Source organism: Rhinatrema bivittatum, chromosome 8 (assembly GCF_901001135.1).
Source record: "Rhinatrema bivittatum chromosome 8, aRhiBiv1.1, whole genome shotgun sequence".
NCBI classification, from domain to species: Eukaryota; Metazoa; Chordata; class Amphibia; order Gymnophiona; family Rhinatrematidae; genus Rhinatrema; species Rhinatrema bivittatum.
Window position 1 is genome coordinate 19,788,479 of NC_042622.1, and position 25,153 is coordinate 19,813,631.

The 25,153-nt window shown below is 44.8% G+C and overlaps 1 protein-coding gene across 1 annotated transcript in view; it reads right to left on the minus strand.

Moving 5' to 3' along the window:
- Positions 1-884: 884 nt before the first annotated feature.
- VAPB (VAMP associated protein B and C) overlaps positions 885-25,153 on the minus strand; it is a 58,849-nt gene continuing 34,580 nt past the window's right edge. The window contains exons 3-6 of the mRNA XM_029611646.1: positions 15,070-15,173; positions 4,917-4,997; positions 3,350-3,526; positions 885-2,156 (exon numbers count right to left, since the gene is read on the minus strand). Of these exons, the coding sequence (XP_029467506.1) occupies positions 1,998-2,156; positions 3,350-3,526; positions 4,917-4,997; positions 15,070-15,173 (521 nt within the window). The 3' untranslated portion in view covers positions 885-1,997. The remainder of the gene's footprint in view (positions 2,157-3,349; positions 3,527-4,916; positions 4,998-15,069; positions 15,174-25,153) is intronic.

Below are 25,153 nucleotides of genomic sequence, written 5' to 3' on the forward strand. Positions count from 1 at the left end.
TCCTCCGAATCTTGTAATATTGGAGTAAAACAATCCATAACATTTTAAGGAAGCTGCTAGGTCATTTGTGAATTCTGTTGTACCATACACAACTGCCGGGCAGCTATTCTAGATGTCAGCTTAGCTGACGAACATATTTGCCATATTTTCTAAAACTTTAGCATCCTTACTGGAAGTAGTAGTAGAATAAGGGTTGGTACGCTTTGTTTTTTTTTCAAAACAGATTCCACCACCACACAGTTGTAATTTCTGATGACCCGCACAAGGTTGCACATTGTACTCAAGGTCCAACTTCCTTGCTAGAGGTAGTGAGGCTAATGGCATTTGCTACATCCTTGTTTGGCGTTGCTGTAAAACTATGAGCTGGAACTGCCATTACTTGCTTAGTGGCCTGGTTATACTCCATCACTCCAAATATATCTTCTCTTGCTTCTGTTTCTTCCTGTAAAGTAAATGGAATTGGCTTGACCACCTCTTGGAGAAATGCTGATGTGACATGGCCTCAGAAAGCAGATTTCACATCTCTGTCCCGCAAGCAACTTTCTGGTGCCCCCTTCTTCCCAGTGATCAAACCTTTTCAAATTCACAGTCATCAAAATAGCCTGCATTACAAATAATCTACCACCCAAGGAAGCTCTTGAATAGCATCCTAAAGCAATAGTACAAAACACTTTTTATCAGTGAGTGAGTTCAATGGACTATATGCAAACTGTTTCCCTAAATGTAGAATTTTAAACAAAATGTGAAAGGTCAGCAGTGCTCTGGGCTCCTGTGTGTTTCCTAAATTGATCTGTACACACTTCAGATCCTCTAGTCTTTAGGCAATTACATTTTACTGTCAAACTGGGCTTCAGATACTGAAAATGACAATGTAACCAAAACAATGAATTTTGAGGCTTTATTTGATTTTTTTTTTTTTAAAGATGCTACATAGTCAAAACAGGATTGGTCTTTACGGCATAGGACTAGTTTATACCACTATTTAGTTTTCCCCAGATAGACTATTTTTATTTACATACAAAAAAAAACAAAACAAAGTTTTGTCTGCTGTTACCCAATGTTCCAATGATTTAGAGCTTTGACAGTTACACAGCGCCCAAGACAGACTCCTGCAATGCTCCAAGTCTAGCAGCAATGTTTGAATCCCATCACCAGCTCCAGAACAGGTCGCCTCCTTCCATGCCACCATATTAGTCACTGTCTGAGAAGGCAACATGAGATGAAACACACAAAAGAAGTTAAATATGCATTAAACATCTCTATTTCAGCTTGACCAACCAGTGGCAGTGTAGCTTGGGTCCCTTAAAAGACAGCACAGCACAGCACCGACCTCTGCCCTTGGAAGGGTGCAACAAGTCACGCCCAACCCACCCCCCCCCTCCCCTTAAATCAGTGGTTTGTGGGTTACATAACACTGCAGAGGGCTTTCTCCAACTTTCAATCTCTTCACTCTAGATTCAGGGAACTGGTAACTTGCACATAATTGAAAGACACCGACAGCCTTAAATTTTCATGAGCAGCATGGTGGCTTAATATAGTTTTACAGATGCTATTATCAGCCCCTCTCCTGTCCCAGTCTGGCTCACCACACTGAGCACAGGGCCAGCTCCAGCAGCAGAGGGAATGTATTTTTATTGTAAAATTTTTTTTTGTTTAAAAGAGAGATAACCCAGCCACATGTACCAAGGTCTAAAAATGTTTAAAATGACATTTACAGTATGCCGTTAAAGTATTAATCATGATTTTCCTTATTTAATCAAAAACATTCTCTTCTCAATTGACCAATGTACATTTTTCTTTTAAAGATTATGTTATGTTATACTGTATTTGTGCAGGGATAAATTTAAAGGCAAGAACTGTGAGATGTCATACATTAATTTTTTCTTTTTTTTTTTTTTTTAACATCGTTATGAATAGCTTTTCTTTTTATTTTATTTTTTTCTCCCGTGGTATGGCAGATCCATCAATCCAGTTTAGATTCCTCAGCATGCTGCCCCCTACAAGGCGACTTTTCCTATAATTACACCAATGATGAAGAACAAAACCACCAGAGCAAGTAGCCGGGTGTTGAGCCCTTCTTCCTTGGCGGTGGCCACCGATGCAGATGCCAGGTTACTTGTCTGGGGGGCCTTCCTCATCCGCAGCCCGTCTTCTTCCTGCAAGCAGGGAGAACACAACTCATTTATGCCAAATTCCACGGTAGCAGAACTCAACAAGCCAAGGCTGTCAGGCTCCTCCGTTGCAAGGCAGTAAAACATAAGGAACATATTTGCGCTATTTAAGGTCACTGGAGAGAGTGTCCCATAGGTCAGCCCGATAACTGGGGAATAGCCAGGCCTTCGGGTGAATGTGATCCCTTCTGAAGAAAGCAGAATGCAGGCCCTTGGCGATGGACTAAGTGTGGGATCTTAATTGCTCCACTAGCTGGGATAAGTAGAGGGCCAAAAAAAGGGGGCGGGGACAATGCTGACTTGCAGAGAGATGTTACAGCTATGTCACCTTCCCAAGGAAGTGGCAGCAAAGCTTTGCTACGTTATGGAAAATAACTGAAGGGGGGGGGGGGGGGGGGGGGGGACTGCAGGTTTCTTAACCTGAGTTGCAAGCTGACCTGGCTACCGTTCCCAGCTAAGGACAAGAGAGGAATGATCCTCAGGCAGTCAAGCTTGTGCGTCTAACAGCTGGGAGATATCCTTAGTGCAGCAGATGGATATGAGGAAAGAAAAGGGGTTATATGTCCAGAGCTACAGCAGCAGGCACGTTTCAGTTTTCCTTAGATACAGCAGAGGCAAACTGACAGCCTGGGTGACTTCTCCTTTACTACTATAGAAATAATCATCTCTCTGTTGCCACCCCCTAAGTAAAGCTCAGATATAACAATGCTGTACATCATTCCCACTGTCTCCTGTAACTAAGCAGAAGGGGACTGGTTAGTAGTAGGCACGCCTTTCCCAAACCAGATCGCATTACATTCTGCCGCACAAGCAAGGGGACACATACCAACAAAATCCTGCCATATCATATCATAAAATGCCTCATTTCACAATGCAAATTAAGTTTTTAAATATGTTCTAAAGTTATCAGAATGCACGGCAAGGGGGTCCCATTCCCCCCTCACAAGACTGCAACAGCAAAGCAAACTTGCAGCCATGCAAGAGAAAGCAGATAAATTCAATCCAGCATGCACTTGGTACGACAGTCCAATGCAGGCTGCTTACAGTTTCATGGCAGTAATAGCTGGCTGCTCATTCACAGCACTAATTATCATTACATTTAAAATTAACATGCACTCATCACCAGCTTGCAAGCCAAAAAGAGGAGAATGGGTGTGTGGGGAGCTGCAATCATTCACCTTAAAGTGTTTATTCTCCTCTCGTAACCTCTGCATTTCAACTTGGAGCCTCTTATATTCCTCCATCATTTTCTTAACTTCGGGATCATCCAAATTAGAACTTATCGATTTAGACATTGTGGAAGATTCTGTCTTTGTGGCATTTGTGGATATAATTTTATTCATTTCTACATCATGCTGTTGAAAACAAAGAATATGGTGGGCACACAAATGACATTTGGAAAGCATAAAAAAAAAATATGAATTTGTTGCAGGTGGGTCTGTATTTGTACATGGAAACAGGCGGTGCCAAGCCTCCCAGTTTCCACAGGGACACTTATCAATCACAGTGTCATTTTTAACCCTGCTTCTTCCTTCTTTGGGCTTCCAACTTAAGTGGAATTGGCCTCTCGGGCTATGGTGCCATCGGCCTTTATTCAAATACTGGGGGACTCGAATATCCCTTCTAAAGTCACAACCCGATCTGACAGGACTTTACTGGGACCATGCACGAAGGCTCCTTCTGGCAATCACAGGCCCTCGTTATCAGCGCTGCACAGTGGCTCTTCCCCCGCCACCATCCCCCCGGGGCTGACACTGCTGCCTCGGCAGGATACCCCATCCCTGCTTTGCCTTAGAAACGGAAGACTCAAACCAGGAATCCAAGCCAGATCCTGCGCATGGCACTGCTACCAAGCTGCCAGGCCAGCCCAGTTTCTTTGGTGTAAAATACAAACTTGCAGAGCTTTCAGGGAAACTAATCTGGACGCACTTTATCCTTTTATTCACAGATCGCGGCACTGTATAACTTAAGGCTGCCCACAACTCTCTGACGTATACGAGACATGGGCAATTTTGTTTCAACATTTTTTTTCCTATTTACAAAGACTTAAAGTGCTAAAACAGAAGCAGCGGTAAAGCTGCCAAGGTGTTGCAAACTCTGACTTGGAGGAACCACCTAGGAGGGGGCCTCGGGGAACCAGAGTGATAATCCAGCTCTGGTGGTCATTCATTATTTGGTATCTAGCAAAAAACAATTGCCACTAGTGTTAGTTACCAGGGAGGCTGAAAACTAATGTACTTATCCAGAAGACAGTAACCTCCTGCCACAGGAGGCAATGACCTTGGTGCTATCCACTTAAGCTGCATTTCAAATGCAGATTTAATGGGTGAAATGCCTCGTGTCTTACGTTAAGCCACTAGTTTTCAGGTCACCCCCAAATTAAGTTATTCCAAAATTTTAAAAACTAATACGACTATTTACTGAACTGAGGGAATATTTACACAGTAACATATGAAGTGGAAATCCAAGACTTTCACAGGTAAAATACAGGCAACACAACATCAGACTTGTAGGAAATCTAATCTCGTATCGAAGTGTCATCCAGCAGCAATAATTACAACTATAGCTCAAAAAAATCTTTCAACGTTTGTTCAAATATGCGATTATTTGATTCTCAGTGAATTAGCCACTGCAACGAGAGGCATGTACACTCAACCAAAAGACACAAACTGCTCTTGTACAAGAACTAAAAAGCTATCTTGGAACCTGACAAGGGAGAGAAGACGCAAGCAACGCTATACTTACTGGTTTATCATTCTCTGACGGTAGCTCAAACACGCATCTAAGTTTAGAATCCATAAGATCATCCGGCTTTGCTTCTTTCCACTGGAACAATTTAACAAATATAGTAATTAGACTTGCAAGTAGTAGCTCTGCCAGATTAATTTCCTTTTTAGAGGATTAGATTTAAGGTTATGGTAAGCTGCAATGAAGAACATGTCAAATGTGACCGGATAGACACTTCACAGATCTATCATGGATGCTGTGCCCACAACTGCAGATGTGCTGCTGCACGTGACATGTAGCCTGCTTTTTACAAAACCCTGGAAACAAACTTAATCAAATGTGACAAGTGCACATACTGAGAGCTTGCAAGTGCGTTATTACGATGCAGCTATTACTCCAACATTAAAACTAGGATATCACACTATGCAGCCAGGCATCAGTTTCTGTGGAAAAAACAGGAAATAAATCATGAAGTCTCCCGTAGATTAAGGGCTACAAACTGGACAGAAGTTGGTTTTCTCCTCTTCTGAAATGGGACAAAATTTTGTCCAAGATGTTTGAATACACTGAACTGCTGTCCACTGTCCTACTCTGGCTGCATACGAAGTCCAGTAAGCAACTGGAGTACAAGATGCAGATCAACTGAAAATGTACGCCAGTAACTTATCACCAATTTGACTAGAGCAAGCAATACAGGAGATAGAACTACCTGAGAAAGCAGGTACTTCCCTAGCAGGGTTAGAAGGCTGCTGTACACTACTCAATTCCATGAACACAGAAATCCAATATCACTACAAATCACTCATCACATAAAATCTATTCAGCACTTTAAAAAAGGTTAATGGAGAAATTACTTACCTGATAATTTTGTTTTCCTAAGTGTGGTATTGTGCTCTTCTGCTAGCAGATGGGAGACGGAGTCAGATTTCAAAGCTGACGTCACCCTATACCCCTGCAGTGACCTCAGCTCTTAAGAATCTCTCCGTCTCCTAGCAGATGCGGACACTATCCCACACACTAGAATAGTGTTAAGAATTACAGCAGAGAAGAAACAAGATTTACCTTAAGGAAGATCGAGCCCCGCTCTCCTGCGGTGATACCTAAGGGTCCCCCCCTTCCCCAGTCGAGAATTCCTGAGGTTGACCTCAGATATCCCTCAGAGGTGAGCCTTGGTCCGGTAGCTGGTTCCCAGCGTGGACTTAGCCCCCCAGTGTGGCTGAAAGGCAGCAGGTGCAGAAACGAGCGAGGCGGTGAAAGTAATTCCCTCTCCCCCCCCCCCCCCCCCCCCGCAGGAGACCGCCTGGTACACGATTGGTAAGCATCGAGACCAGAAAAAAAAATCTTTTAAGTCAGATCTCCGGTCTCCACAGCTCGGATTGCCATACGAATCCGTCCCGGTGAGGTTAGAAGGGAGCACCGATCGAGTTGAGCAGCCTTGGTTAGGCTAGCCCCTGATCCGGTGCAAGGGTCCACACACGTGGAGATCGTCGGGGGGTGGGGGGGCCCATCTTCCCTTCTTGCCAGCAGTATGTGCGGGGCAGGCCGGGCGGCTGATGTGCCTAACTTGCGCGCACCCAATACAGATGCGCACATAGCTGAACACACCCGTGCACATAACTACATGTAGAGCCGCATTTACAACTGCACGCGCGCAAACACGGAGACAATGGCACCGGTGCCCAAGAAGGCCAGAAGGCACTCTCTGCACAGCCTGCCACATACGTTTGTAATCCACGAAAGGCCTCCTGTCCCATGACTTTTTACTTTTCCTAGAAGCCTCTCATGAGGAACTTTGTCAAACGCCTTCTAAAAATCCAAGTACACTACATCTACCGGTTCACCTTTAGCCACATGTTTATTAACTCTTTCAAAAAAGTGAAGCAGATTTGTGAGGCGAGGGAGGAAGATTGTTCTGTTTGGTGTCGAAACGGGCCCCAAAGTACTCTAGCGATTGAGGGGGTTGCAGACTTCTCTTGCCCGTGTTCATGACCCAACCGAATTCTTGCAGTAAGCTCTTGGACTCTGCTGGTCACCTGCTGGCTCTCTTCCGAAGATTTTGCCCTGATCAGCCAGTCATCCAGGTAAGGGTGTACCAAGATCACTTCCTTCCTCAGTGTTGCCACCACGACCACCATAATTTTGGAGTATGTTCTGGGGGCAGTTGCTAGGCCGAAAGGTAGCGCTCTGAACTGGTAATGGTGACCCAGTATCGCAAAGCGTAGAAAACGCTAGTGATCCTGATGGACTGGAATATGAAGGTAGGCTTTAGAGAGGTCCAGGGAGGTTAGAAACTCTCCTGGTTGTACTGCGATTATGATGGAGTGAAGAGTCTCCATGCGGAAGTGTAATATCCGCAGATGATGGTTGACGTTCTTGATATCCAAGATGGGTCGGAATGATCCTTCCTTCTTGGGGGCATGCGAACCGGAGTTATTGCCTTCAGACTGAGTAGTCTTGTCAGAGTGGCTTCCACTGCCAGTCTCTTGGTGTGGGAGTGGCAGGGTGATGACATAAATTTGTCTCGAGGAATGCTGCTGAACTCCAGAGTAACCTTCTCGAATGATGTTTAGTACCCATTTGTCCGACGTGATCTCGACCCATCTTTGGTAGAAGAGGGCAAGTCAACCCCCTATCTCCTCTTCCTGTGGATGGGTCGGTCCATTCTCATTGTGAAGCACGGCTGGAATCTGCCCCCAGGCCTGCTCCTCTCTTGGCCTGTCTGTTCCGAAAGGGCTGGGGACCTTCCCGAGTGACAAGGTGCCTGGAACTGCGAGTTCCTATAGGGTCTAAAGTATTGCGAGCCTCTGCCCTTGGTTCTTCTGGGGAAGGGACACTGAGATTTTTTAGTCCTATCTTCCGGTAGCTGAGGCACTGGGGATTCACCCCATTTGCTGGCTAATTTCTCCAATTCGCTTCCAAACAAGAGAGATCCTTGAAAGGGCATTCTTGTGAGATTTGCTTTAGATGTCGCATCAGCAGACCAATTCCGTAGCCATCGTTGTCTTCTGGCTGCCATTACAGAGGCTATGCCTCTGGCTGAGGTACGCACCAGGTCTGAGCTTGCGTCTGTCAGGAAGGCTGCTGCAGGTTCCATCGTCTCACCGGTATATGTTCCAGAGTTATTTGCCTCTCTCAAGAGGAGCAAGCAGGAACGTGCCACCAGTGCGCAGCAGGAAGCAATCTGCAGTGTCACTGCTGTTGCGGTGAAAGCCTGCTAATGGATTCCAATTGTCTATCCCGAGTATCCTTCAATGCAGCACCTCCCTCAACAGGAATCGTTGTTCGCTTTGAGATGGCACAGACCACAGCATCCACTTTCGAGAAACACAGGCGTTCCTTGGTCGCTGGTTCTAGAGGGTATAGGGCTTCCAAAGCCCAACCCCCTTTGAAGCTGGCCTCCGGGGCATCTCATTCCAGGTCAATCAGTTCCTGAATGGCTTCCATCATTGGGAAGTAGCTTGAGGCTTTACGAAGGGACACCAGGATGGGGTTCTTCTTTGGTTCTGCCATAGGATCCGTGCCTGAAATACCCAGCGTCTTCAGAGTCTGGTAAACAAGGGCTGGTAATTCATCCTTGTGGAAGAAGCGAAGCATGGTTCGGTATGATTCCATTCCTGGAGGGATTTATCCCTCTTTCAGGGAGTCACCATCATCATCTGAGGTATCTGGGACCCTGTCGGGGAAGTTCTTGGTTAGGCGAGGCATGTCTCAAGGCATCCGAGCAGGGCCAAGAGAATCTTGTGCTTCCGGCAGGGGTTGAACCTGGGGTGCAGCCGGGGCTGATTGCAGCCCTTGGAAAAATTCTAACCAGAAGGTTCCTGGGTTCATGTTAATCCCAGGGGGAATCGGAGTAGGGGGCCCCTGAGGTGCCTTCTTGTGGAGAAGCCATCTCGGGGTTGAACAGATCCTGGGAGCTATTGTATGTACTAGTTCCAGACCCATCTTCAGACAATGAGGGACCAGGCTTTGGTCCCCCCTGGGCTTCTTCGCAACGCTGACCCAGGCAGGACTCCAGTTCAGGCTGTGCAAAGAGTGCCTTCTGGCCTTCTTGGATGCTGGTGCCTCTGAGCTTTCAATGATTCCCACCAAAGTGTAGGATTATAGTCTGCCCCGGGTTATGCCTATGAAAGTCCCTCATTATCTCTAATTTTTTCACTGAATGCCTTCTGACCTAGTAAAGAACATTCAACCACCATGGCTGATGTGCTCTCTCCTCTGCCCCCCGCTTTGTGAGATAGGGAAATAGCATAATGGTTGGAAATATTGACATGCACTATGACAGAGTCCGCAATAGAAACAGCCAGGGCCTTGTTGCATAAGAAAATATCAACCTAGCTGTAAGTGCAAAGTCTAGAAGGAGCAATATGTATAATTTCTACATCCCAGATTCTGTGCAGTCCAAACATCAACTCATACAGTCGCATCAATTCTTGAACCCCGCTGCCAGCAATCACATTTGTTCCTTTCCTCCCCGATCTATGCGAACATCCACACTTTCATTCCAGTCACCACCCAAGCACAGTCTAGTAGTATCAAATCCCAAGAGAACCTGCCGTAACGTGGCATGAAGTTTCACTAATCCTATATTAGGGCCATAAATATTTACATAGATAATGGTTTGACCATAAAGACTCCCTTCCAAAACAGAGCGCAACAGGAGCTATATAATCTTTTAGTGGATTTTATTTTTTTAATCAAAACAGACCCCCACAGGATGGAGATGAGTAGGAAGCTGTGTAGACAATACCCACCCAGGTCCTTTTCAAATTTTTCATGCTCCTGTACTTCGAAGTAAGTTTCCTGTAAAGTGCCAGGTCCGCTTTTTCTTTCTTTAAGAACTGTAAAATCCCAGACCACTTAACTGGTGTGGTAATCCCTCATACATTTAAGGAAATTATCTTAACTTCTGCCACGGTGGAACTTAGTTTTGTCTCTATACCACCTTATATGCACTTCCTCGCCTATCGGACTTAAAATAGCAGTCTGAAAAGTCAGCTGTGCTAAGCTAAGCGCAATTTCTCTACATACAGTACAGGAAATTTCCCCTCTCAAAACATTTCCACTAATAAGAACCAACCCATACCCCTTCCACTTAACCACGTTGAAGCAAACACCCCCTCTCTCATCCCCATCCATCCAACCACCACCCTCCTGCATCACTCATGGAAATCATCTCAATGTCATTCCTCCTTGTACCCTCCCCCTACCAGGCAGAACGTTCTGGCATCTCAGACCTCCAAGCCACACTCCCACCATGTAAGGAGCTCCTCCAGAGTACAAACTGGAGTTTGTACTCTGGAGGAGCTCATCGCCTCATGCCAGAATCAACCCACTAAATCTACAAAAGCAAAAAAAAAATTAAAAGATGCCATCAACATTGCTCCCTCTCCCCCCACCCCCGAGATGATGTAATCTTGCACTTTGAACCAGTAACCCCCCTCCTCCCCCCCAGGCTTTCATAACAAAATAGACTCCCAATATTAAAACTCTGGAACAAACTGGTAATTCACCTCAGCCTGTACGATTCTAACACCAGAACACTCGGCGCAAAGAAGGAACATTTGCCCCCACCCTCCATCACTACACGGTCTGTGAGGAAACAAAGAATAAGCAGAATCCTGCCCATCCCCCTAAGGGCACCTGAGTTTCAAGACACCACGCCTCTTCTGAAGATGCGGAGCCTCCGGAGTTTCTGCAGAGTCTTCGGTCTCCTTTACCCACACGTTGCCGTTTAGCGGCCTCTCCTCTCATCTCGGGTTTAGACGAGAATCTTAGTGTGGTGGGACCAATATACCAGCAGCTCCCAGGATTACCTCCGCATGGGATTTAACTCTGGATGTTACGCCTTCAATAGTGAAAGATAATCCGAAAGGGAATAACCATTGGTATTTAACCTCCTCCTTGCACAATCCTGCCCTGATCTCATCTCCTGTCATTTTTTCAGCCTACCAAGAGCTAAGTCAACGAAGGTTCTATAGGATGGCCATTCCACATCCGAGCGGGCTGCTTCTGGGCAAGATTACAGATTTGTTCCTTTAGCCAATAAGCGTGGAAGCAAGCAACGTCCCTGGATTTGTTTGGTAAGCATTGGCTCAGTGCCTGGTGTGCCCTTTCCAGCTCTACTGCAGACTCGAGTCTCCCCACCATCCTGAGATTGCAAAATCCCACAGCACATGCTTTACAGTCCTCAGCCTTGGAGGTCTCCGGTACACCCCTAAAACGCAAATTGCATCTCCTGGCACGATTTTCCAAATCTTCCAGTTTCTCCTCAAGCTCTGTGTGTTCATTCTGCAGCACCAGAGACTCTGAGCATCCATGCTGTTTTGTGTCATCCATTCTACGGCCCAGCTCAGTGATATCCTCTCTCATCAGCTCCAGAATATCTTGCTTATTATGCTTCATATCAGCACTGAGCTCACAAAACCCGCTCCTGAACTCCTCTCACACAGGTAAGCCGTTTCCTACCTGTATGTTGTCAGCAGACATTCTCTCCTCGCACTGCTCCAGTGAACCGCAGCCATCTGGCCTCCTGTCCGTCATTTCTTTTATAACAAAACTGCTGAAAGTCTACACTTTTCTTTTTCGTGGCCACCCTATCGGGTTTACATCTGCTCAAGCATTGGTGATCGTTCAGTTTCACCATGGATTCTGCCCAGAGGTCAGACCTCCATTCCACCCACTGACATCACTGGAAGCTAGTTTTTAAAGTAATGATTCACTCCCCACTCCCTTGGTTTCAATGATTTTTCTCTTAAAATTCTCACATTCTTACTGCATGAGGAGCTCAACTTTCAAACACAGTCCACAATACTCTTCTGCACATGTAAGTGGACACATATAGATTTATGCACTGTGCCGTCAGCTGCACACTTTATATGATACCACATATTTCTGCCCTGAAAGTACACGTGTAGCATGCACTCATATTTGTAATGTGTGATCTGAAAAAGGGAACAAGTGAGGTGATCAAATTTGCAGACGATAAAAAATTACTCCACGTTGTTAAATCTCAGACAGATCATGAAAAATTGCAGGTGGTTCTTGCAAGACTGGGCATTCAAATGGAAAATGAAATATAATGTGGACAAGTGCAAAGAGCTGCACATAGGAAAAAGTAATCCACACTGTAGTTACATAATGTTAGATTCCATATTAGGAGTTACCACCCAGCAAAAGGATCTAGGCGACGTAGTGGACAATACTTTGAAATACTCTATGGCAGCAGTCAAAAAAAATCAAACAATGTTAGGAATTATCAGGAAAGGAATGGAAAATAAAATGGCAAAGCGTCATAAATCCCCTGTATCGCTCCATGGTGAGGCCACACTTAAGAGTACTGTATGCAATCCTAGTTGCCACATCTCAAAAAAAAAAAATATATATATATATAGTTGCATTAGAAAAAGGTAGAGAATGGCGACCAAAATGATAAAGGGGCAGAACTGCTCACCTCTGAGGAAAGGTAAAGAGATTGGGTCTGTTCAGCTTGGAGAAGAGACAGCTGAGAAAGATATGATAGAGGTCTATAGAACCATGAGCTGATTAGAATGGGTAAATGTAAATTGGTTATTTATTCTTTCAAAAAAAAAAATACAAAGACGGGGAAACATTATGAAGTTAGAATCAGAGAAAATACTTTTTCATTCAAGGCGCAATTAAGTCCTGGAATTCTTTACCAGAGGATGTGGTGAAAGCTGTGTGCGGAGGTGTGTTTGGCAAATGTAACTCTCGACTCAATGGCTCTGATTTAGGCCTATGGGGAGTGAATGAGGAGCTCCTGCTCAACCCGCTTCCCAGAGAGGTGGATGATGCTGCACTGCAGAACTTGCAACATTGCAGGAAGAAGAATCCACTGCCTCCTCAGACTTTTGCAGTGTCTCTGTGCGTGGCACTATGGAGTGATGAGAACGTGGATGGGTCTACTGACATCTCCGGAGCAATCGGGAATATCATATTGTGAAGGACCTTGTCTCACCACAGAGGTCTGAGGCAGCACAGTTTTGTTTTTTTTTGTAGCACTGAAAAGTAATTGCAGGGCAGAAAAGTGTTCCAGAGCAGCAAGCAGACGGAAATGAGGAAAACGGGAAAAAAAAATAAATTTATTATTTTTTTTAAGATTCTGGAAAACATTTGGAGACACTAAAGTACATGTCCAGGCTATGCTTGGCCAAAAAAAACAGACTGAGGCAGTGCTCGAGGCAATGGCCGTTCGGGAATTCCTGCACATGCTCAGTAGAGGTAAAGCTCTACTAGCTTGGAGAGAAGTCTGCTCGGTGCCACCAGATGACGTCACCAAAGGATCATGTCTAATTCAGCCCTCAGACAAAAAAATATTTTATTAATTTTAAATGTACAACTCAGTAACTTCACTGTGTGTCCCATAGTCTACTTTTTGAAAGGGTAAATAACCAATTCACGTTTGCACGTTCCATTCCACTCATTTTATAAACCATTATCATATCTCCCCTCAGCCGTCTCTTCTCCAAGCTGAAGAGTCCTAACCTCTTTAGCCTTTCCTCATAGGGGAATTGTTCCATCCCCTTTATCATCTTGGTCGCCCTTCTCTGTACCTTTTCTAATTCTGCTATATCTTTCTTGAGATGTGGTGACCAGAACTGTACACAGTACTCAAGGTGAGGTCGCACCATGGAGCGATACAGAGGTTTTATGATATTCTCTGTTTTATTCTTCATGCCTTTTCCCAATAATTCCTAGCATTCTATTTACTTTTTTGACCATCGCCACACACTGGGCACAGAATTTCAACATATCCACGATGTGTTTTCATCTTTTCCCTGGGTGGTACCTTCCAACGTGGAACCTTCGCACTTGTCTACATTAAATCCCATCTGCCATTTGGATGCCCAGTCTCCCAGTTTCACAAAGTCCTTTTGCAATTTCTCACAATCCTCTTGTGATTTAACAACTTTGAATAATTGTGTCGTCAGCAAATTTGATCACCTCACTTGTTGTTCCCATCTCTAGCTTTATTATAAAATGTTAGAAAGCAGCAGTGTTAGTACAGGTCCCTGGGGCACTCCACTCCACTATCCACCTCTCTCCATTGACAAAACTGACCCATTTATCTCTAGTCTGTTTTCTATCTTTTAACCGGTACTCAATCCACAACAGAACATAGCCCTCCATTTCATAACTTTTTGATTTCTTAAGAGTCTCTCGTGAGCTACTTTGTCAAATGCTTTCTGAAAGTCTAGATACAGTATATTAATTGGCTTTCCTTTATCACATAGTTACACCTTTAAAAAAAACAAAACAAAACTAGGCTCTAGTACTTCACTCTGAACCCCCACCAATTCACCCAAAAACTGCAGACAAGAGACAAGTCCAATTTCAACTGCACGAGTCCATTAGCAGGTGGAGGAGTGTTTGAGCAGGTTTGGTAATATATGCAGATATAGCTCATACAAAACAGAAACTGTGTGCATCCTTGCCACCTCCACCCCATAATGCCGTGAGGTCTCCCTTTTCTTCCTCCATTAAAGTTCACGCATGATACTGCAAGTATGCATGTACTAGAGGTTTATAGAATACATAATCACTCGTGCACATGCAACCTGCACCTGTATGCGCTGTTTTTACAAGCACAGTCACGATGTAACTGAAAATTCCCTCCAGTACGGAGGACGAGAACATTTTTACATAAAACCTGCATGCACGCGTACGCACACAAACACAACCTATGGAATGGTTGGATAAAAAGCACTCGATTCCTACATATTCCATACAGCCTAAAGCGCATCAAGCGTGGCGAGAAGAGGCCACCACACCCAGCCAGCTTTTATGCAGTTAGTGAAATCACGTGATGTTTGATCCAAGACATTTTCATGGTATGTGAAAGAAAGATGGTGAGAACGTCAGCACCGTTCCAGCTGCGATTGGCTGCTGTTCTGCGATGTCACCGTGCACACGGTTTGGCTACGGTTGACCAGTGCTCAAGTCAGCTGTGCCAGCGATGCTTTGGCATATACAAGATGCAGTTTTGAGCGGATGAGACCACAAATGCAAAAAATGCAACTTTTATAGTTAAAGTATATTTGTATATATATTGTTACTTTTATGTAGAACTCTCAAGTCTACATACATACACAGCACATAAGCAACAGACAACATGAAGACATTTTTCTTCTTAGGATTTTTTTCTGATACTTACTACTGCTTCCATATCTGAAGTATCAGGTGGGGCAAAGATTGACTGAACCATGAACTTGTGTTTGCTTTTCTCATTAGGGTCATAATCAAAGGGCTGCAGCATTACTAAGAAAAAGAAAATAAAAAAAAAAAAAACAAACGGTTAGAGTGCTAAGTCCCTCCCACTTTCTAGAGCAACAGTAGCAACCAATCAGAAAGCAGCTTTCACTCTAAAGGACCAACCAACCGGCAGCTACTTGCCAACCGGGTGATTGTCATTCACACACAAGGAGAAAACTGAAAGATACGGCTTCACTTCTGCACGCTCAACTTACTTAGAATTAACAACTGTCTAATGTAAAGCTTGAGATTTTAGGTCTCAATAAATAAAAACATTCAATCAAAAGATTAGCAACAGTTACACAAATGATGCTTAGCAACCTAGGGAACCTGTTTCATAAGCATGGATTTCTGTATTCTAGGCCGGCATGTTTTGAAGGAAAATCTTTCATAAAATAGAGAAAACTGGGGGGGGGGGGGGGAGATGCAGCTGTTAAGTCTATGTGGTGAAAGGTTTCCAGCAGAAGGACTGGCCCTCGGATCTGCATATTACCACCACACTCATCATAATATGCATGGCCTATGTTATCCCCCTTCCTAATAGGGGCCATCGATAGGAACTGGGTGAAGGAAGTGCTCCGAGCATGCTACCTCAGACTAAAAGCAAGAAGTTAACACACACTGAACTGTGATTACAGTAAGACACCAATAAAGCTTGTGGGAACAGAACTTTGTGCAAGCCTCACGCGCAGGTGAAGATTTTTTCGGCAAGCTGTTTTCTCAGAGGTCCCCAGCGGAATTCTAAAAAAAAAAAATGCACTATACTCTCTTAATTTATAATTCCTGAACAAAATTTCCCCCCTCCCATTCCTTAAAAAAAAAAAAAAAATGCCAGCCCGGAATACAGATAGCCAAGGTTTATGAAACAAGTATAATGAAGTGTAATAAATATTTTAAGACAGCGACACCAAGATAAAATAAAAATTAGATAAAGCAAATATAGCGGAGTTGCTTACCTGTAGCAATGATCATCGATTAATCTGAAATGCCGTTTTCTTGTTTATATTTCACCAGCTCCCTGTTCCTTTTCTCTCCCCTATGTTTGTTTCAATCTGCTAATTTCTCTGTTCTCCCTTTACGCCTTCTCTCCCTATGTGCAATATTTGTGACTTAACATTAACTAAGGGAATAGGCCTTTAATAGGTTAATTGCATATTTTCTCTCCTGCGTCGTTATTGAATTAGAATATGCATTTGTTCTTCATAGTTAAATGAGTTATATTATGTACTCCTGAAATCCGTTAATTATGTAAAGCCTGTTGCTGTCATTTTTTTACACTCTGTAAAGCCTGTTGTATGTAAAGCCTGTTGCTAATTTATTATTTACTGTAAACCGAGGTGATGTATATCTTTACGTGCCGCGGTATATAAGAATCATTAAATAAATAAATAACAGATGCTCTCCGAGGACAGCAGGATGGTAGTCTTTACACATGGGTAACATCATCAAATGGAACCCGGCACAGAAAACACTGTCAAATTTTCTAGAACTTTGACTGTGCTCGCCCAGGGTGCCCTATACCACATGTATTTATTTATTTAAAATCTTTTCTATACAGTCGCTAAGTTAAATACCATCGCAACCGTTTACATGTAGGCACATAAAAATAAGGTGAGTGAGTGGGTACTCTAGTACATTCTAACAAGTGCCGCAAAAGGTTCGGTTACCATATCAAAAGAACAAGCAATCAATTGAAAAGTGAAGTAGGTCATGCCCAGGTGTGCCTTTACGGTACCAATCACTGGTAAAATTCTTATTCTCTGTATTTTACGATTACGTTTGTGGTGATATAGCGTTGCACATTCTGAGAGTAGTGCAGTGTGCTGGTGCTCTTCTGCCTATTCCTGTCCATGCAGGGTCCCTCTTCAGTCTCTTAACATAGAATTACGATTAAAACAGGAGAAACCCAAGTCCATGGGGTGGCGGGTGGGTTTTGTGAGGACTAAAATCCTGCTGTCCTCGGAGAACACCTGTTACAGGTAAGCAACTCTGCTTTTTCTGAGGACAAGCAGGATGGTAATTCTTACACATGGATGAATCCCTAGCTACAGGATACTTCCCAGCACAAAAGGGAACCAACAGATACCTAACCAGGTGCCAATGGGCACAACACCACTGGTGCTGTTGGTAATAGAGGGGGAGACAGCCTGAAAACCCAAACAATGGGCCCTAGGTTGGGAGAGTTGGGTTCTACACTTCAAACAGGTTCCAGAGGACAGACTGGCCAAACCTACATTCGCATCAGCCATCCTTACCCCAGATAGTATTGGGATATGAATGTGTGCAGAGAACTCCACATCGCAGCCTTGCAGATCTCCTCCATGGGAACTGCTCACAAGTGGGCCAGTGACGCTGCCATGGCTGTGACAGAATGAGCCTTGACATGACCCCCAAGATGCAGTCCCGCCTGGACCCAACAGAAGGAGATGCAATCTGCAGGTCAACTGGATAGTGTCTGTTTGGCAATGGCAACGCCCAACCTATTCATATCAAAACAAAGTTGGGTGGACTGGCTATAGTCTTCTGTCCGCTCCATATAGAAGGTTAAGGCTCGCTTGCAGTTCAAACTGTGCAGTGCTTGTTCACCTTGCTGCAAATAGGGCCTGGTAAAGAACATTGACAGGATGATGGACTGGATAAGATGGAAATCAGTCACCACCTTAGGCAGGAACTTAGGGTGCGTACACAAGACCACCCTGTCATGGTAATACTTAGTGTAAGGTAAATAAGTCACTAAGGCCTGGAGCTTGCTGACCCTGTGCGCTGAAGTGACTGCACAAAAAATGAGCTGCCAGGTCAGGTACTTCAGGTCACAGGAGCACAGCAGCTCAAAAGGAAGCTTTCATCAGGTGAGCTAACACCACGCTAAGGTCCCAAGACACAGCGGGAAGCCTTAGGGGAGGCTTCAATTGAAGCAGGCCCTGCCTGAAACGTAAAACTATAGGCTGTACAGAAATGGGTGTACCATCTACACCATGGTGGTATGTGCCGACAATTGCACTAAGATGGTACTCTGATGGAGTTGATTTTTAAGCCAGCTTCTGAAAGGTGTAGAAGGTAATCAAGCAGTTTTTGTCTGAGGCAAGTGAACAGATCTAGGGCCTTCTGCTCAAACCACACAGAAAGCCTACTCCACTTCAGCCCATAGGAAACAGCTGCAGGATAAACCTCTTAACATCCAGTCTGTGAGTGACAGGGTCTGGAGGTTGGGATGCTGCTGACTGCCCTGATCTTGCATGAAGAGATCTAGGGAAGTTCCTAGACTGATCGGCTTCTGGATGGACAACTCCCGTAGGAGTGGAGACCAGACCTGTCTCAGTCAATAAGGGGCTATGAGGATCATAGTCCCTCTGTCCTCATGAAGCTTCAAGAGAGTCTTTGCCACCAAGGGCATCAGAGGATGTGTGTACAGAAGACTCCTGCCCCAATGACAGCCCAGAGCATGAGGCTGGTTTGCCATCTGTCCTGGACAGAGAACAGAACAGAACCACCTTCCTGTTGCAGGGAGACACGAACATATCTACATCTGGGCTACCCCAAAGGTGGAATTTCCAATCTGCTACCCCTTCTCGTCCAGGGACCACTCCTGGGGTCTGAAGGCTCGTCTCAGCTGTTCGCCATCACATTCTCCATCCCGGCCAGGTACATGGCCCCTGAGCACCATCCTGTGAGGCAGGGCCCACACCAGATCTGGACTGCTTCCTGTGGGAGATCAGAGTCCCGCTGTAGATACCCTCTATGCTATCTCGAAAACATTGTAGGTCGCACTGTTCTCGTGTTTACCGCACTCCACACTCTTGTGCACCAGCAACATAAGGGTGTCTTGCTCTTGCTGCTGTTGAGGGAGCGGCTCAGCCACCTCCTGCACCTGCTTCCAGATGTCCAACTAGAATTGGCTCACGTAGAGCCAATTGGTCGCCTTTCTCTGTACCTTCTCCATCGCAACTATATCTTTTTTGAGATGCGGCAACCAGAATTGTACACAGTATTCAAGGACTCCCCCCCTCTGATCATCCCCCAGGGATCATAGGGACCTTCATGCTCACTGTATTCCACATGAAATAAAGCCCTTGGTGCTCTGTCAACATCCAGAGGTGCAGACAATGATAGAACTGAATGGGGGACTATAGGCCTCAGTGAAGCTTCCTCCTTGGACGAACCGGTGATGACCACCATATCGGTAGGGGAAGGCCTCTGTGCCCCACTGGGCACCAACACCAGCTGGGTCAGTAATTCCCCAATAAGCACATTCACCTTTTCCAGAAGCGGTACGAGGACAAGTGGCAACATAGGACTGAAGCCCTGCAGTGCCCACTTCACTGTGGAAGGAGGGGTGGCCAGATCTTCCTCAAACCCTCGAGGGGGATCAGCGACTTGCACCAGGACCAGTGGAGACTATCGTGGACCCCGAGCATCGATAGAGGATGGACGCTCTTCGCCACACAGCCGCTTTGGGTCATCATGGCAAAAGCAGATGTATCCCCGTGCATTGGACAGGGACCAGTGCTGATGCTTCTTAGGCTTCCCTTGATGCTTAGCCTGGTTCTTCCCTAGTGCTGAAGTTGACGAACCCAGCGTCCTCGGCCCGGAGGAGAACAATGATTGGTCTCAGGCGTTCCTATCCATAGGCGACCACAGAACCAATGGCCCCGCCAATGTCGATGGTGAGGTGTCTATTGGTGTGATTCCAACGTCCTTCGATACTGATGGCTCAGATTTCTTTGACCTGATCCATCTCAGTCAAGTCTAAGCCTACATCCCATCGAGGTCATCTGTGCACACAGGCAGCAACCCCAGATGTCATGCAATGCCCCCAGGCAGAGAATGCAAACTTCATGAGGATCAGTGATTGACATGGTCCTCAGGCACTGGGGACAACAGCGAAAGCCATACGTAGCCATGATGGGGCGAAACAAAAAAAAGAGTAGCAGGACGAAACGATGGCAGTGGGTGTTGATGGCCAGCAGGCACTGCCATCACAGGGGGAACTGACCGCAAAAAGAAATTTACCTGAAACAGCAAAAACCCTGATTGGGGACACTATGGAGAGACACAGAGAGGGGACCTGGTGATGGACCGAAGAAAAGGATCATGAAAAAAAAAAAAAAAAGTTTTCCAGAAGGCAAATCCAAGATTTTAGTGCTCAAACCACGAGGCTCACAGCTCTGCAGGGAAAAAATAAAGACTGAAGAGGGACCCTGTATGAACGCTTGGTATAGGGCATGCTCAGCGTGCCTAGTCAGTTTCTAGAAACTTTGACTTAAGTTTTCCATATGGGACTCCATCTGATATCAGCCATGTGTGATGTCTACCATCCTGCTTGTCCTCAGAGAATATAGAGAGTCACAGAAAATATCAAGTACATGAAGCTGGCAGACTGATTATAAAATGCTGTTCCACTACCGAACTAATTCTCCCCACACAATTTCAGCAGCAATCTGCTTTAGAGGCTCAAAGCCTTTCAAAATGTGCTTCTTATATTAAAAGATTACAGAAACTGAAAACTACAGGAAGAAACAAGAACGCTCATTTCAGCCTGCTGCCCCCAGTATCAGATTACACATTCAATCTGTAAACAGCCAAACACCAGCGGGAAGTGAAAGTTATGCTACCAAAAAAAAAAAAAAAAAAGGAGCTCAGAGTTTAGTTACGGTAGATACGCTGGGCTCAGTTTATAAAGAGATTGCGCCATTCTGTGCCTATGAGAAGAAAGCTCTATGCACCTACAACAGATGGGCAACGTGGCCAACCATGGCAGATCACAACACTGGTTTTCATACTTAATATCCAGAGATTCAAACACGCCTCCAGGACTTGCTATGTACTCCTGCCTTCCCACCCCCTCCCTCATTTATTTTTAGGATAGCACGAGCAAATAGTAAGTGCACCCCCTCCACCACCCTGATGCAATCATCCTCCCTCCCCCACCCACTCCTCTCATATTAAATTTCATGCTTTACCACCGAAATTTTCAAGAAATGGTTAACTGAACACCTTACACAGCCAACCTATCTATATACATAAAAAAAACAAAACCCAAGAGAGATTTGAAAATCCCTCCCATCAAGCTATAAATCACAGTATTACAATCAGAGGGTTTCAGACTTTCCCCATCACACATCAAGAGTAAAAACATCTCACCATGTCCTAGCCCTAATCAAAGCTCTCCCCTGAACTTCAGCTAGCATGCACACAACACCGCAGACAAACACAAAATGCATTTATCAACCTGTCTTATCAGCCCAATTTGATTATAGTCATTCATACACTTTTTCCATAAACCCTTGCAATAATTGTTCTGTCCACCCAGATTACCCTCTTATTAGGCTGCATGGCAGGTATAAGTCAGCAGTGTCTTGCTGTAATGTAAGTACACAGACCTGGCTCCCTGCGGCAGATTTTTTTAAAATTCCGCAGCAGTTATGTGACAAATTTCCATGATTTTGCAGAGATTTGTAATTTTAATATAAATATATATTGTTTTTACTTTAGACAAAAAAAAAATCATTTTCTGACCTCTCTGTATCCAGTTTGATTCTTTATTAGAGGAAAAGGGATCTTGCTGATTGTGGCTGGGGAGGAAGGAGCTGAAGGGATCCAGGAATGGGAAGAGAGGAGGGAGAGAGATAAAGGAGGACAGAGGGAGAGGAAGGAGAGCATGGGGGATTCAGGGAGGATAAGGAAAAGGAATGAGAGGCGAGGAGCGAAGAGGAATCAGGTGGAAAGGCGTATAGAGCGGGATGAGCCCTCCTCTCCAATCACCCTATTCCCTCTTCCCTTATCCCCACTTCCAAACTTGCTTTGATCCTCATAGTCCCTCTCCCCCCGCCCCATGAACACCTCCCCAGAAATCCCTCACTCATCCCTTCCCATAAACCCCTCACTTGTCCCAGTTCACTCACTCCCCCCATGATTCCCGTTTCTTCACTCCTCTCCCCATCCCACCCCACCCCCCAGTTGACTCATTCACCAGCTCCTGTGACTGTGAAACAGGAGAAAAGAGGGGGGGGGGGGGGACCAGGCTTGAATCTCATCTGGCATCCTCCCCGCCTTCCCCTGCTGATTTCTACACCAGAGGAAGCGGGAGATGCACTGCAAGCGGCGGGCGCGAACCTCAATACCACCAGCTCAAGCGCCCCCCCCCTGGAAGCGAGAAGCCCGTCCGGTCTCATGGTGGAAACGCCAAGATGGCGACGTGTGGAAAAGGGAGGCAAACGGCTGCGGCGCCACTCAAGCAGCTCCAGGCATTCGAATGACTGTCCGGGTTGATTTCCAGATGGTGACTGCTTTTGTGGATTTCCAAACACGCCGAGCTTGAACACTCGAATTACCCGAAGACAAGATCCTGGTGTCGTATATTAGCGTTCATATTCAGGGTCTACATTTTCTATTTACATAAAAAACTTATCTGTTCTTGGAGGGCTGAGCATGACAATGTACGCATTCCTCTGTTTAGAAGCTCAGTGGGTCTGGGGGTGCACCTCATTTTGGTTAGTTATGGGCTGGGGTGGTGGGGGGAGGGAGGGAACGGGAAAACTGCTAATACTGTTAACTCAAGTCCTATTAGTTTTTTTATGCTGTGGGTTATTCTTTTCTAATCCCCTGTGTTTTATGAGGGGCACTATCTTCGCTCAGATCCCAACCAAAAATATCAATGGCTGAGTTACGCATTGTGTCTGTTAATACGAAGGGGCTTAACTCGCCTCATTTAAATACAGGATCGCACGCCCAGGAGAGGTGGCTGGGCGCGCGTCGGGAGAGCAAGCACTCAGAGCGCCCGTTCTCCCGTGATCTTTACTGGATCCATCTAAAGGTTACTTTTCACTGCTAGTTTTGTAGGTGCTATAAGCAAAATGTATGTGGATTTGCATAACTGACATGAATATGCAGATAACCATTCTATGAATTGTTTATAAAAAAATGAGTGGTAGCAGAGCTTGTTGTTACTATGTTGTTCAGTAGCTACAATATTTAGTTACTATTTGTTCTAACAGTATGCAAAGCCACTTCATTGTGTTAGATTCACTGCGGAACTTTTGCATTGTAAACATTGATACATTTCAGTTCCACACATCACTGGTTAAACTGTTTCAGTCATTTAAGCTAGGAATTTTCTCACTGATACAGAACTCCATGTGATTTAGAATTGTACTCTTTTATATATGCTCATTTATTTTATTTCATTCTTTGGAATGTGTTAATACAGTTTTGTTTTTTAATTTTGCAACATTGCCTATGTACTTAATATATTAGTGCTTTCCTTCCCTTATTGGGAGTTTTTTTGGTATACTTAGCGAGTACTTCACACATATATATATATATATATATATATATATTGCAATTAAACAATACTACTTCACATTCATTATGAAATGCAAGTCTACACTCAATGTGGGAAAAAGGGCAAAAGGTATAAAATAATCTTCACCATCAGGCCGATTCAGTAAAGTCTGCGGGAGAGCGGGCGAATACCTAATAGGGCCATCAACATGCATTTGCATGTTGAGGGCGCTATTAGGTTCGGCGGGTTGGACGCGCGTTTTCCGCCCCTTACTGAATAAGGGGTAAGGAAAAACGCGCATCCAATGGCAGGTAAACAGTGCGCTCCGACGGCCTGTGAGTATAAAGGAAAGAAAGCTTGCAAAGTATGCATAAGTACAAGAACATTTGACATAGAAATGTGCCTTTTCTTTTAAAGGTGAATCTCTCTGCAGGTTGTGTTTCTGCTCATGCAACAGGAGGTATAGCGAGGAGCATGAACTGAAGGCCACAGGTCCTCTTCCTCAGGTATCACTGCCAGCTGAAGAGTTTGTCTATAGAAGCTGCTGAGCAGGAATTTAAACCCAAGAGGTCATGGAGTGGAGGCCATTAACAAATCAGCAGCATAGTCACCGCAGGAGATTAACACTTTAGTCACAATATTTTAGGTGGCACACCTCATCAAGACTGAAAGCACCCCCTGGGGATAGGGAAATGCTTACTGTATCTGAATGTAATCTGCTTTGAGGTGCCAGAAAGCAGAATATAAATTTTAAAAAAAGCAGCTGCTAAAGGCTCCCATAACAGAAATCCAAATCCAATATTTGTCTCATTTCAATTTTTTTTCAATCCAATAAATAGATTTTGATTCCCATCTCTCTCCTACATCTCCCCACCCCTGATATTCTCTAGATATAAAGCTTCCTTCCTTCCGCCTAATCAGGTGAAGTGACAGGTGTGGCCTCGGAAGCTCATGTATTTGACATCTTTGTTAGTCCGTGGAATAGGTGCCTCAGCCTACATAGATTCTTACTGCCTCCTGCTAGCAGCTTTGCTCCTGAACTCTCTGAAAGCTGGGAAGGGATCCAATTGAGAATAATTCCATGCAAGGAAAATCTGCACAAAGTGGTTTATCATCATCTTATTTTTAATTTGCAAGCTAAGAAATTTGTGCTTCATTAATATAAAAACATTACATCTTTATCTTGTAAATGGAGCCATCCTTTGAAATGCCATTTGCACAGTTTTAAGCTCTGGCTGTGATGGGTAAATGGTGCTAACAAGATATAGCACAGGGGCTAATAATCTACTACTGGCAGTACTGCTGAATTACATTCAGGGTCAATCCACACGTATTTACTGACATTCACCATAATGTATACAAATAGTTACAACTTGCCATTAAAGCACAGGCAACTTCTGGTTTTACAGAGAACACCACCAGAACTTACTGGAGGGTAAGGTGCGAGTTTCCCCTTTCATATATGTGTGTGTGCTTCATTTCTGAAACCACTGGTTGGATAAGAGCATCACTTTTTTTTTTTTTTTTTTTTTTAAGCAATTTTCCCCACCTGCTTCTTTGGGCTTCCAGCTCCACTGTATCCAGGGCTAGGGATCCAGTGCCATGAACCTTCACTCACACCTATCTAGGGATTTTTCCTCTCTCTTCTACCCTCTTCCAGCTTTCTTTAGTCCAGGTGTGTCTCGGTCCTCAGCTGGGAGCCATG